Genomic DNA, 13,260 nt, shown 5'->3' with positions numbered 1-13,260 from the left:
TCGCTTTTTTTACACATCCCGTACATAATTGTACGTAGAGTCTACGTACAGTACCTTTGTACGTGAGACCTTCCTCATACATTTTCGCCAGGCCAAGAACCCATGCGAAACGTGGTAAGATGGAATTACTAATCATGTAAAATGTAGATGCATGCCCGTATTAACTAATTCATCGTCACTAGTGTATTCTCCTGTACGTAGATATGTAAGTTTCCAAAAGAGCCCCCATGGTCATTTGGCGCATATCGCATGGCCATGGCCGCATGGGGTCATAATCTGACTCTGAGAAAGACATTATACTACCGGTCGCCGGTAGGGCCTCTGTACCTACCGTAATAAATTAATTTGTGAATAGCCGATAGGCTCATACTGCATAGTCACACTATAACCTGTAGAGTGTTAACTCACGTCACTTAACCATGCATGGTAACTGGTTACTGTAACGTTACATATACTAACAAGAGCATACCGGCGGTGGCGTGCCAGTGCGTCCTGACCAAAACAAGGCTCGTTCGCATTACTACGTACAATGACGTCGTGTATGTTGTCTCCTACTGCCTGGTACTTGTCGGCTATGACAAAGGGACAATGTTAAAATGTTTGCAGGGTCTATGTCCAATGGCCCTTATGGGCAGGATTAGTTGGGTTTAGTAGTTTAGGCAGGATTAGTTTAACTTTAAGAAAGGTGGTATCTACACACGGACTAACTGCGACCAGCAGCCCCAAACGCGTAATGTATGGGGCTGCAGACTGTAGCATTCAGCCAGGATCATACTAACATGGGTAGTAAAGTATCGCGGATAAATATCAACTAAAAATAAAAATTTTTTTTTCAGTTTGAAGACTTACAGGTAAAGTTGAAGTGTTGACAACAGGTAATGTGCAACGTTTGGTTGCAGCCAAATAGTCCCTTTCTGTTCGAATTGATGAATATAATGTGACTCGGTCGAGAGGAACCTGGGAGAGCTACACTGAATTGACGGCCAGCGCATGCGCCCAGCGATTCTTATCCGGTCAATGGATTTGAAGTTTGTGCGCATGTGATGTGTGCGCATGCGCTGGCCTAGCCCGACCAGACGCCGTGCGCTAGCGCTAGCACAGCGTCTGACGGTGTGTGATACACATATCTACGAAACCCCATACACATATCTACTAAACCCCTCGAACACGGCCACACAACAACAAAACTGTTGAAAATTTCTACATTGTTATCACAAATTTTACGAATCACTCACGTGAATTGAGATGCTTGAACTATGAGCATGGTATTTCAGTCCATAGTGAGCCCTCACGCAATATACACTGAGCAAAAAGTCCAGTCTTGACCCGGAATGCTGAGATTACGTTGTACATAGCGTCCACACCGTGCAGCCCTGTCGCGACTTACACTTGTGTACAGCGACAGGGCTGTGTATAGTTAGCGCTGGCCGTCAATTCAGTGTAGCTCTCCCAGGTTCCTCTTGACCTAGTCAGCGCGCAGCAAAAGGGCCTTGTTCAAAGGCTAAAATCGCCGAGACTGGCATATCGCCAATGCGCAAAGTGTGACGCAAAGGTTGCATTGAAAGCCAAAGAATGAACGGGAGGTATAGAGATGAACCCGTAGAAAAAAGTCTTTTCAAGACCACATGGGATCAGTGTGGAAATTAACAAGTGAACATATTGTATTAATAAGGTTAGAAACATTTAAATATGCATATTATAAAAGTACCTGTAAGCCTTTTGCTGGTAAAATACGAAATTTATAGAGGCACAAAAATTTGTGTTTCTTTTTCACCGTACAGAGATAGCACTCTTTTGACTCAGTACAGCACTCTTTTGACCGTAGTACAGAGATAGCACTCTTTTGACTCAGTACAGCACTCTTTTGACCGTAGTACAGAGATAGCACTCTTTTGACTCAGGGTGCTCCCACAGTATAAACGGAGGGCCCAAGGGTTAGCAGTGGTGGAGCCTATTTCACAAGTATTCCTAGACAGTCTGTTTGCCACTTGTCTTACTGAGCACTAGTAAAATTTGCAATTAGAATAGCATAAAATAAAACAAAAGCTGTTGTGCCTGGTAGTGTGCATCTGTTTGGTGATTTTAAAGACAACATCTGCAAAAATCTAGTCTACGTGCTATTGAATAGTCTGGCATCGGAACCTACATTGTAGAGTTTGTACTCACTAGTAGTAGAGGTTGGTCTACATCTGCAAGTGGAGGTCTAGAATTCATTTAGATAAAGATTGTGTGAGTTGTTACACAAGTTGCTTGTAATTGTGCCTGTCTGTGTGGAAGAATTTTCATGCATGTTTGAGTGACTGGATGGTGATGAATGCACAAGACATGATAGTTTTTCATCAACCCAACCATTTGTCTGAGCATTGTATTTTCCTGTAATTTCTTCTTTGCCTTTGCATCTTTGACTGTAGGAGGATCTACTTGATCAAAGAAACACTCGAGTCCAAAATTCGCCATGTTTGGTTCATCGGGCACATTTGGCTTCAACCAGGGCAGTTCAACATCAAACAACCCGATGAAGGACGTCGAGGTGACGTCGCCACCAGATGACAGCATCAGTTCCTTGCGATTCAGTCCTGCCTCCATTCCCACCACTTTTCTGATAGCTGGGTCATGGGATAACAATGTGAGAGAACATGCTGAGTGTTGAATATTTGTAGTTTTCTTCTCATAAAGCAATGCGAGTCAATATTTTTGAATGTTTCTTGTCCCTTGGTGTGGGGGTGGGGGGGCTTTGGTTGGAATATTGATCAGACCTCCTGCTGCCTGCCTGAACTTAGTCCAGTTTTAGTTCTGTTTTGATGTATATCTATAAGTCTTTGCTTTTTCATGCACTCTGTAAAACAAAACAAAACAAAAGCAAAATGAAAACAGCAATATAAAATAGCTGTAGCTTGCTAGCTATCTGAAGGATATTTGGCTTATAATTCTCCATAAAATTTGACTATCTTTCATATGTTATTCCTGACTATAAGGTAACAAAATGGTAGTCCACCCATGAGGAACATGCAATGGAGGTGTCAGTAGGCATGAGAGTACTTGTGCCATCTTTTTAATACTGCCCACTGACTTTGCCCTGTAGGTTCGTTGCTGGGAGATACAGAGTTCGGGCCAAACGATTCCCAAGGCCCAGCAGACCCACAGGGGGCCCATCATGGACGTTGACTGGCATGATGTGAGTAGAGGCACCTGAGGAGTGCCATGTTCATCGTGATTGCATTGGCATGAATTAAAGAATGTGTGAATAAATGAATGAATAATTGAATGCATGAATGGATGATGAATGGATGAATGAATATGAAAATTAATGATTGAATGCATGAATGCATGAATGAATGAATGAATGATGAATGCATGAATGAATGAATGAATATGGAATGAATAGGCCTAACTGAATGCCTGACTGAATGAATGTAAAAATGAAAGAATAATTGAATGTATGGATGAATCAATATGAAAATGAATGAATGATTGAATGCATGAATAAATGAATGAATGACTATAAGAATGAATGAATGATGAATGGTGAATGGTTGAATGAGTGATGAATGATGGTGGTGATGATAGTTGTCTTGGCACTCTTGTGCCTGGATGATTCAGCATGCTGACTTCAGTAATAACAATGATGATGACAGTGATGATGATGGTGATCATCTTCTATTATTGAACGAGGTTCATAGTCCAGTAAAACTTAAGGTTAATACCTTGTTTTCAAAATATTGTTGGATGTTTGCAGGATGGCACCAAGGTCTTTACAGCATCCTGCGACAACACGGCAAAGATGTGGGACCTCAACAGTAACCAGGCCATTCAAATAGCACAGGTGAGTCTGAATATAAGACCTGCAGGGTCCTACTCAGTATTTTAAAGAAAATGTGAGGATAGCAACTCTTGCTGGAATGGCAACTTCCCATAGCAACAGCCAATCAGGAAGCTGGATTCTTGTCATTACCATGACAATTGTCATTCCAGCTAGAGTTGATATCATATCAACTTTTTTTATGAAATGGTGGCCTAGATGTGATGTGAATCGAAGGGTCAGACTTTATGCATCAAATACAACTACACTGTGTACACCACCTCTTCACTCCAAGTGATGCATTGGATTTTAACATGAAGCGTCTCTAATTTAGAGAACCAGTAAGCAAGAAATGCAAAGCAAACTTGTTCAGGCTGTTGAAATTTTCAAATCAGGGGTCAAATGTCATCGAATAATCTCCTGTTGAGATTATCCACAGTCATGATTTTAATCAATTTGTCAGGATGTTTGGATATTCCAACATGAGTGATACAAAGAAGAAAAAAGCCCATTCTGAATATTCATGATGCAATGTGTGCCAGGGTAAAATGTGGACTAAGATAAAAGAGAGTCCTAAAGTCATTACAAAATTATATGTTGCCGGTTTGCTTGTGTTTGGTTTCTTACGCAGCACGAGGGTCCGATCAAGACTGTACGCTGGGTGAAAGCACCAAACTACTCCTGTGTCATGACTGGTAGCTGGGACAAGACAATCAAGGTACATGATGACCTCTTAGTCATCATAGGTTTTCTTCAATGTTTAAATGGCATTATCATCATCATGGTCACATTAACCATTTAGCAGCAAGATTCTGTACATAATGACCTATTGTTCCCTAGAAGGTACAGCAATATTACTCTCATTTTGACAACTTTCTAAATTATGCATAATAGCTCACATGTTTATTTTTGGCTACTGTAAATTATGATTATTTTAAGGCCTATTAAGACTCCGCCGAGAAACTTGTGTGTCACAGAAGTAATTCTGACATATTTTTGTTGACTTTTGACCTCTTTTAGAATACGTAATTATATATTCTATATAAAAAACAATAAAATTGTAAAGGATAAAACTAAAAAAAAAAAAGTGGACAAGTGGTTTTGGGCATTTTAGGGTGTAATAAGACAGGCAGTTTGGGGTAGTTCAATTACTAATTGGTTAGAACATAATATGTATCATTGTATATATTTTGATATGAATGTTGTTGATTTGTCGTAATGATTTTATACTTTACATACTTTTCATACTTTCAGTCTTATACTGAAACTAACAATTCTGCCGAACTGAAAGGAAATATTTTAATGTATACCCATACAAGACAATGTCGCATCAACCTACATTGGATTTACTGGGTTATGAGAAAATAACACCTGTCATGATAGCAACAGTGAACCGGAACTGTGTTTGCCTCTCTTTAATAGTGTAGTTACACTATTTATGTGTTTTAATCTGTAATTGTCAGTTCTGGGACACAAGAACGCCAAATCCAATCCTCAGTATTCAGCTGCCAGAGAGGTGCTACTGTGCAGACGTGGTAAGATACTGGTCAGCCTAAGACCTGCTGATGATCTTCTTTCTCTTAGACTACCAATATTTGGCCAATATCTGTCTGTTGTGATGCTACCCTGCAGAAACTGGTTCTACACCCTCAGTGTTGGTATTGAGCCAGAGAGGTGTGTTAAAAATTACTTTGTAGATACATTATACATCATACCGTATATCGATCCAATGTTGTTCATAAACGATGCTTGTGCTACTTCGCCCAATACTTGCATCCCACTGGGGCCCGGGGACATGGCCCAGTGGCACGGCCCCAAGACCACAACTATTCCAAGTAAATTTCAACTCAATCTTTTGTTATCTTTATCTCTTTGTCTTTATATCGTTATCTTTTCCAGATCCAGAAATAATACCAACAAAACTGTTCTGCATTTCGATATTTTTGAAGCACATAAATTTGTCGGTTGAGAATGAGTAGGGCCTTAAGGTGCCACAAACACTATGGCTTTAGTGGCAATGTAACGCCCTTATCATTCTCAACAGACAAACTACTCGTGACTATACTAAATCAATGTAATTTTGAAGCAAATTAGTTGCTCATGAGTACACTCTACAGGTATTATAAAAAAACAGTTGGAGCTAAACGAACTTCATGTTGCTCCATACCTGTTGTAGCTTCTTGTGATAAGAAGGTCAGTGTATAATGAAGTTTAATTGACCATGATATGGTGGTACTGTAATAGGCATCTTTGGTCTTTTGTGGCTAGATGTACCCCATGGCAGTTGTGGGAACAGCAGACAAGAATGTCATCATCTACCAGCTTGAGAACCAGCCATCAGAGTTCAAGAGGATAGATTCACCGCTGAAGTACCAGGTATGATAGATAGATAGATAGATAGATAGATAGATAGATAGATTTGTTTGATACTCAGCCAACTAAATGCTGGAAAAACTGAAGTACAGCATTGAATATTGACATTTATTTTGCAAGCATGATATTTTGTGCATCTATTTTGCAAGTAGTCAGATTAGTGATCAAGAATCATAGCAACAGAATGAGATGAAAGGATTATTCTTAAAAAGAAGCAAAATTAGTGATATCCCTCAGAGAAGATATGAAATGCATTCGTCTCAAAAGAGGCAATGACTTTGGTGGGTTGTTATTTTCACAAACATCAGTCTACTCACAATTTATTTGCAAATGTAATATTGAAATGATCACTGAAATGCTGCATATGAATGCATTTACGTAATTTGGCTTGTTCTCACACATTATCGCATCTTTTTCTTTTTGTCAGCTGCGATGTGTGGCAATCTTTAAGGATATCAAGAAGAACATGCCAACAGGGTTTGCGCTTGGCAGTATCGAGGGTCGGTGTGCAATCCAGTTCGTGCAGGCGGCCAATCCGTGAGTAGTAGTAACCTGGGAGTAGAGAAGAGATGACATGTCTTTGTCTTGTGGCACTCTCTTTCAATTTAATCTTCTCTTTGATAACATGTTGTGATGATTTTGGTGTTCTTATTTTCTATAATGATGCTGTCATTGACATTTGTTTTGCGTGTGTTCATATATCTTTTTTTGTTAGATACAAATGCATATTTGTTTTTTGTTTTTGTTTTTGTTTTTCAATGGGAACAGAAAGCTGCAAGCATATCAAGTGTGTAAGGCAAGATTGAGAGTATCAGTACAGTATATGCATGGTAGGGAAACTAAAATGTAGTTACACAGGTATCTCTTACATTGTTGGATGCTAGAAACTAATGAAGAGGGTAGTATGAATATTATCATTAAAGAGATGTATGATCTTTGTTCATTAAAGGACACCAGTGAGTAGAATTTCTAGTATTTTAAACTGACTTCTACATCATTGCTGTTGGATGATTCTTTGATACAAATATGTGAATCAGTCTTATTGGCTGTCAGATCAATGTGGCTATTCAACCGCATCAAATGAACCTCCATCAAATGTTGATCACAATTACAGAAAAACCTCCCTCACTGTCAGATTACAAGTTTTCACACTATGTTATAAAAATATCTTTACTCCATGTAAAGCAAAAGGTACTGAACCATAACATCAAACAGCACCTGATGATTCTGTTTCTTTGTGTATGTTTTTGTTTCATCGCAATTGCTGCACCTTCCAGTAAGGATAACTTCACGTTCAAATGCCATCGCTCAAATGGGACGTCATACAACAGCCAAGACATCTATGCAGTAAGTGTCAATGCCAGCTCTGCAGCTACGTGTTAGTACCATGAGTTCAAGTATTTTAGTGTCATGAAATGGATTTAAGACAGTTCAACAGGTGAGCTTCTGCTGTACAAAATTTGTAGATGGTTGCGGCAGCTTCCAGTTCCTTTGATTAGGAGGGAAGTCGGCCGTGAGTTAGCAAAACAATATATCTACATGCAACCTCTTTCCCAGTAAAGTGAGTGTAAAGTTCTGCAAATGTACAGCTCTTTTCGTGGTTTTGTTTGATATTGCATATACCCTCAAAAGACCTACAGTATAATTCTGTAATATATTGAATGCAAAGTGATTTCACCAGACCCCCCCCCCCCCCCTTTTTAACAATTTGCATAGAAGGAAGCATATGCCATTTTACAGCATCAACTTTAACAAGCTACGTTGTATTGCTACTGCAAAACAATGCAAGTCTCGATCAATGGTGTATGTACAAGTACATGTCTCACAGTGTTATTGTGCGTCATGGTACGTGTAGCCGTGTGTGACCACACAGCCTCCTATTACTGCATAAATGTGGATGACAAAACGATGTACAGTATGTATTGCATGTAGATACGTTCTTTTTCGAAGTACATGTACATGACCGACAAGCATTGAAAAGGGGCAAGCATATTGGTCCTTACATTGTTTTGCCAACAAAATTAATTTCATTTCATTCCATTTCTCAGTGGAACACCCCATGATATGGTATAAAAGTTCTGAATTTCTGTGCCGCCTTCTCTAGATGAGAATTGTACTTTGATTTTGAAACTATCTAATGTTCTTTTTTTGTCATTGGTAGACATTGTTTGACAGAAATGACAGTGGTCAGTAACTACAAAAAAAAAGAAAAAGAAGAAGTGATCACTGGGCCATTGGCTTTTGAAATACAAAATTGTGATTGGCAGATCATTTGCTGGGATGGAACTTCTGTAATTGATATGTAGAAGCACCTTGTCAATAAATGTCAGTGAATTTGAAATGAAAAAAATCTTTTGTCAAGAGTTTGAGTAAGCCTTAATATTTTGTGTTTCACAGTAACTAGGGTGTGCAATATATAAAGAATATTTTCTTCACTAGATAAGACCAGATTATTATGCACTGGTGGTCAAGAGAATAAGATATCACTCCTCATCAATAAGCCACACATTCAAATGATCGCAAGACCTAAAATAATAGCCACTAATGCATCCAAACTTGTCACACTGTGCAGTGTTGATACTTGGTGAATTTGAATGTTTATCCCCACCCACACTGTATTTCGACAGGTCAACTCCATAGCATTCCACCCTGAGTATGGCACACTCGCGACTGCGGGATCAGACGGCAAGTTCAGCTTCTGGGACAAGGATGCTCGCACCAAGCTCAAGACTTCGGAACAGATGGAGCAACCAATCACGTGCTGCACTTTTGATGCCAAGGGTCAAATCTTTGCCTACGCCGTCAGCTACGATTGGTCCAAGGTACAAAGGATGATGATGATGATGACACGAGTGATGGAGATGGTGGTGTGATGATCGTGAAATTGATGATAGTTGATGATAGCAAAGATGATGGTGATGATGATGATGGCGGTGATTGATGGTCATAATGATGATAGAGGATAAGATGGTGATGTGATGATGATGGTGATTGTGATGATGAGTGTTGATGACGACGATCATTGATTGGTAACAATTCAATTCAGTTTAATTCAATATAGGTTTATTCACAATAAAACAAGAACATGCAGCTCAAAAGCTAAAGTTGTTCATTTTACAAATCATATATGAACTTAATTTGAAATAAAATTCACGTACGTGCTTGGTGATGATTATGTGTTTGTGGATATTTTGTACAGAGTGTTCAAGTTTCTGCATGACTTACGACAACATGCTGAGTTCTTATGCCATAGTAGCTTGCCACAAAGTTTGCAAAAGTTATCCGCTCAGTATTCTTTGTTTTAATCAGAAAAGATACAAAAATATGTTTTTTTATATGTTCCAGTTATATTTTTTCCCTAAAATTTGAAATTGCTGGCATGTTATGTGAAATATAGCACTACTTTTGTACCATGATATGACTTTTTCCTTCATGTTTGTTTGCTTATTTTTTATTCATGCAAACTGTATATTAGTGTGTCTTTGTTCTGTACAGGCTGGAAGCCTTGCATTATGCTTATGGTGTATTTATTACAAGAGTAAGAGTATAAAAATATGACTGTGTCAATCCATTTCTTCTTCCTACAAGGGACATGAATTCTACAACCCCCAGAAGAAAAACTACATCTTTCTCCGTGGCAACGCCGGCGAGGAGCTCCGCCCGAGGAACAGAAGGAGGTGAAATGACTGCCCTAGCACAAAGCAAAACAAAAAACAAAGCCCCCAAAACATAATGAAACTTACATGAGAGTATATGAATGCTAAGTTTATTCTAAGTTTCATAACTTCAGGAGGAGGAGGAGGGTTCCTACAGTTTATATATTTGAGAAGCAAGTTGCACTCGTTATGCTCAATTCAGAACTCCACGAGCATTTTTCAGTTTGATTATTTCATGGCACGCCACAGAGAGAGTCCATTATGTAAGAAGAAATTGTAGGTTTATGCCTAGGTGACATACATATGAACCACAGGCTGGTGTATTTGATAATAATGTGTTGGATGCAAGACGCATTTGACATGTATCTATAGTAAAGCTTTCTTTGGTTACTCATACATTTCAAAATATATTTTTTCTTCCTGTTTTTTATTCAGAAAAGGATTGTGTTATTAATGTCCTAGTCTGAATGCAGACTCTAATTTTTGTCTTAATGTATGATGTTACACATCCTGCTATCGTATGCCTTTGTCTGCTGTAGTTGGATTCTGTTGCAAAATGTTTGCACTGTTCTGTGTTTGAGCAAGAGAGGGCGCATTCTCTGCTGCTGAGGTAAAAAACAGGTGTCAGAGGGGACTGTGTATAGCTGACAGACAAAAATCTGTCGCTGCCGTGTGTGCTTCTTCAACTCCTGCACATGTGGTTGGCCTAACTGTAGATCTTTAATACCATTTAAGACGAGTCCCAGGTATACTCGGGCAGGTGTCTAAGGGAAGCGTGTGTGTTATGTAAATCAGCTTGTCCTCAATGGGTTATTAAAGATGACTGTAATCGAGAGGAAGTAGGAAGAATATTGTGTTCCAACTGAGTGTGTCAGTGTTGATCTTTTCTCTCTCTCTTTCTCTATCTTTGTGCTCAGTTCAGTGAAAGCTGCAGGGTTTTAAGTGTTGTTTCACCATCAAGTGGTGGTCCTACCAACAAGATAATTGTCTTGCCATAAACCTGCACACGAAGCTTTGTGGTCCCTCTATCCCATTGGGCACCGCTGGTCCGCTTTTCTCACGTAACACACGCTATGGACAACTACATGTAGACTGCATTTGTAGTTTGCAGTTGTAGGGCTTTAATTATTAAAGGGTTATGATAATGAATTACTCATTCTGTGTCATTGCAATGACACTTGAAGGCAGATTTCTTTGTGAAGTTGCAGCTTACATGTGGCTCTGAAATATCTTCCGCTCATGTGTGCCTAACAGCATTTCACGTGTTACAAAGTTATGTGATGGATAAAGTCCTCTTTAACCCTTACTGGTTCAAGGACTTTGGACAGTGTGTACAAAGCTACGGGGTTTTCTGTGCCAAACGGCACTTGAAGCATTCAAGGGGTTAAGTCAAAGGTCTGTTATGAGCAAAGTTAAAACTTCCTCGAAACTCGTAAAGAGACACTAATTATGACCGTCTTTTGCAATGTCCTCCATATTTCAACAAAATTGTTATCATGTGATAGAAACTCATAGCAAAGCACATCCTGACTTCATAGATTGCATCACAATACTCTTGAGTGCTGCAGTGACAATCAAATTTGTTGTGGTTGTTGTTGGTACAATTAGCAGTCATTTTAACTTTTGTCTCTTTTCCTTTTAAGTTTGTACATACGTCCCTTTTGCAACCCTGAGAATTAGATTCCTTTCATAAGCTGGAATACTGTAGGGGTACAAGACCTTTCCCCAGAATACTAACAAGACTGGAAACTTCTTTGCAATGGAGAGGAAAACAATTCTGGTACCAAAGTGAATTTATTCAGACCCCCCAAAGAATTCCATTATGTTCTCGGTACAAATGGGGAGCATATTCTGGAGTGAAGTGGGGTTAGTTTTTCATGTCTTTTAGAAAAACTCTCCGGTGTATTACTATGAAATTTCATACACAATGTTGGGAGACACTGCCCTGCAACCATGCAAAATTTTGTGACATTTCCCAAAGGGATATAGAAAATATATATAAAACCAAAGGGTTTTCCATAATTGCTTAATAATGGGACTTTGTGACCACAAATATGGTTTCTAAAACCCTATTGTTTCATAAATAATTATGTTGTAGTTGAGAGATTTTAATTTTCCTTTTGCTTCCTGATGATTTAATAATGTCACAGTTTTTTGCAAATCTTTACAAAATGTGATTCTATTTTGTTTTCAATGGAGAGGCAGAATAAATGCAGACAAACAAAAACCAAAGATATATGTTGTCATTTGCAGAGCAAATTAAGCAGTAGGCCTACATGTATTTCTGGTAAAGATTCAATCCAGTCTTATAATGTATTGCATTTAATTGAGATACATGTATCTTCCAAGGTGCGGTGTTAATATCACATTCACTCGATAGTCATGTCTATGCAAACCATAGAGCTATCCTTCATTACTATAAACCAGCTGAGGTTGGCAGGTGTAACCAGCGAGGCATTGTACATGTCCATATTCCCTCTGTCTATCTGTTTGTCTGTCTGCCTGTCAGTAGTTGTCGCATAAGTATAACTGTAAAAGTGGATATTTTCACGCTACTAATTTTTCGCGCTTGACCTGGTAAGAAGAGTTTTGTGTATTTTTAATTCCATGGAATCAAGACAGTAAGAACAGGAACATATGGCAAGCAAAAATATTCGCATGCTTTTATTTTCGCACTAGTTTCTGGTTGGGCGAAATGCGCGAAAATTTCAACACCGCGAAAATTTCCACTTTTGCAGTAGGTTAGTTTTGTCATCCATCTTGTTACCTATAAGATACATGGGAGAACTGACAGAGCTGTGTGTATGAACCCTTTGTGTACCCAGACTCATAGCCTATTAAACTTGCCAAGCTTTTTAATCAGCATTCAATGATCCATCCAAACTTGACATAGACTAGTTGTAAAGGGAGCAAGCCAGCCCAGGATTACATAGCACTGTGCCTCAATCCAACAGTCTGCAAAAATTTTCAGCATATTGAAGGAGGCAGACTTAACCAGAAGAAGATTAGAAGAAGAAGAAGAAGAAGAAGAAGAACAGGAAGGCCATGGCAACACAATAGGGATTTAAGGGGGATTAGGTAATCTCTATTCATTGATAATTAGTTTCCAGACACCTACATGCCAGTTTAGCAAAGAAAGCACTCCAGTCATTGTGTGCCAGTGAGGGAAGGAAGCACAGTGAGGGTCAAGGGCAGTGGGCTTCAATAGTTGTTGTATTCACTATTCCTTGTCCAGCCATGACAAATGACTCTATAGAGGAAACAGTCCGGTGATTATTTGAGTCAAGTCGTCTTCTGAATTTTCTTCCCTGTTTTTTGTCAGTTTCCCCGTGACAGTGAAGTACTACATATACACTTAGTTGATATATCCTGGCAGAATCATTAGTTGTTACTTTAAGGAGATTTCCGCAGAGTAAGACTTTGTAATTGATG

The 13,260-nt window shown here is 39.0% G+C and overlaps 1 protein-coding gene across 1 annotated transcript; it reads left to right on the top strand.

Moving 5' to 3' along the window:
* The first annotated feature begins 2,436 nt into the window (after nucleotides 1-2,436).
* Nucleotides 2,437-12,742, top strand: LOC140234499 (mRNA export factor-like). The gene is made up of 10 exons (XM_072314540.1): nucleotides 2,437-2,626; nucleotides 3,083-3,175; nucleotides 3,737-3,823; nucleotides 4,431-4,517; nucleotides 5,263-5,334; nucleotides 6,068-6,175; nucleotides 6,600-6,709; nucleotides 7,450-7,519; nucleotides 8,800-8,994; nucleotides 9,761-12,742. The coding sequence occupies exons 1-10, from the start codon at nucleotides 2,456-2,458 to the stop codon at nucleotides 9,851-9,853; spliced, it is 1,086 nt and encodes a 361-aa protein (XP_072170641.1). The 5' UTR covers nucleotides 2,437-2,455; the 3' UTR covers nucleotides 9,854-12,742.
* Nucleotides 12,743-13,260: the final 518 nt, after the last annotated feature.

This window comes from Diadema setosum, chromosome 10 (assembly GCF_964275005.1).
Source record: "Diadema setosum chromosome 10, eeDiaSeto1, whole genome shotgun sequence".
NCBI classification, from domain to species: Eukaryota; Metazoa; Echinodermata; class Echinoidea; order Diadematoida; family Diadematidae; genus Diadema; species Diadema setosum.
Note: the sequence above shows the minus strand (reverse complement) of the source record. Positions and strands in the feature narration are given on the sequence as shown.

What these genes read in the sequence shown, in the direction of transcription:
- LOC140234499 (XM_072314540.1), top strand. Translation starts at nt 2,456, where the DNA reads ATGTTTGGTTCATCGGGCACATTTGGCTTCAACCAGGGCAGTTCAACA. An exon ending in GCTGGGACAAGACAATCAAG is followed by an intron (nt 4,518 to 5,262) that starts GTACATGATGAC and finishes TGTAATTGTCAG; the next exon opens with TTCTGGGACACAAGAACGCC. An exon ending in ACAGCCAAGACATCTATGCA is followed by an intron (nt 7,520 to 8,799) that starts GTAAGTGTCAAT and finishes GTATTTCGACAG; the next exon opens with GTCAACTCCATAGCATTCCA.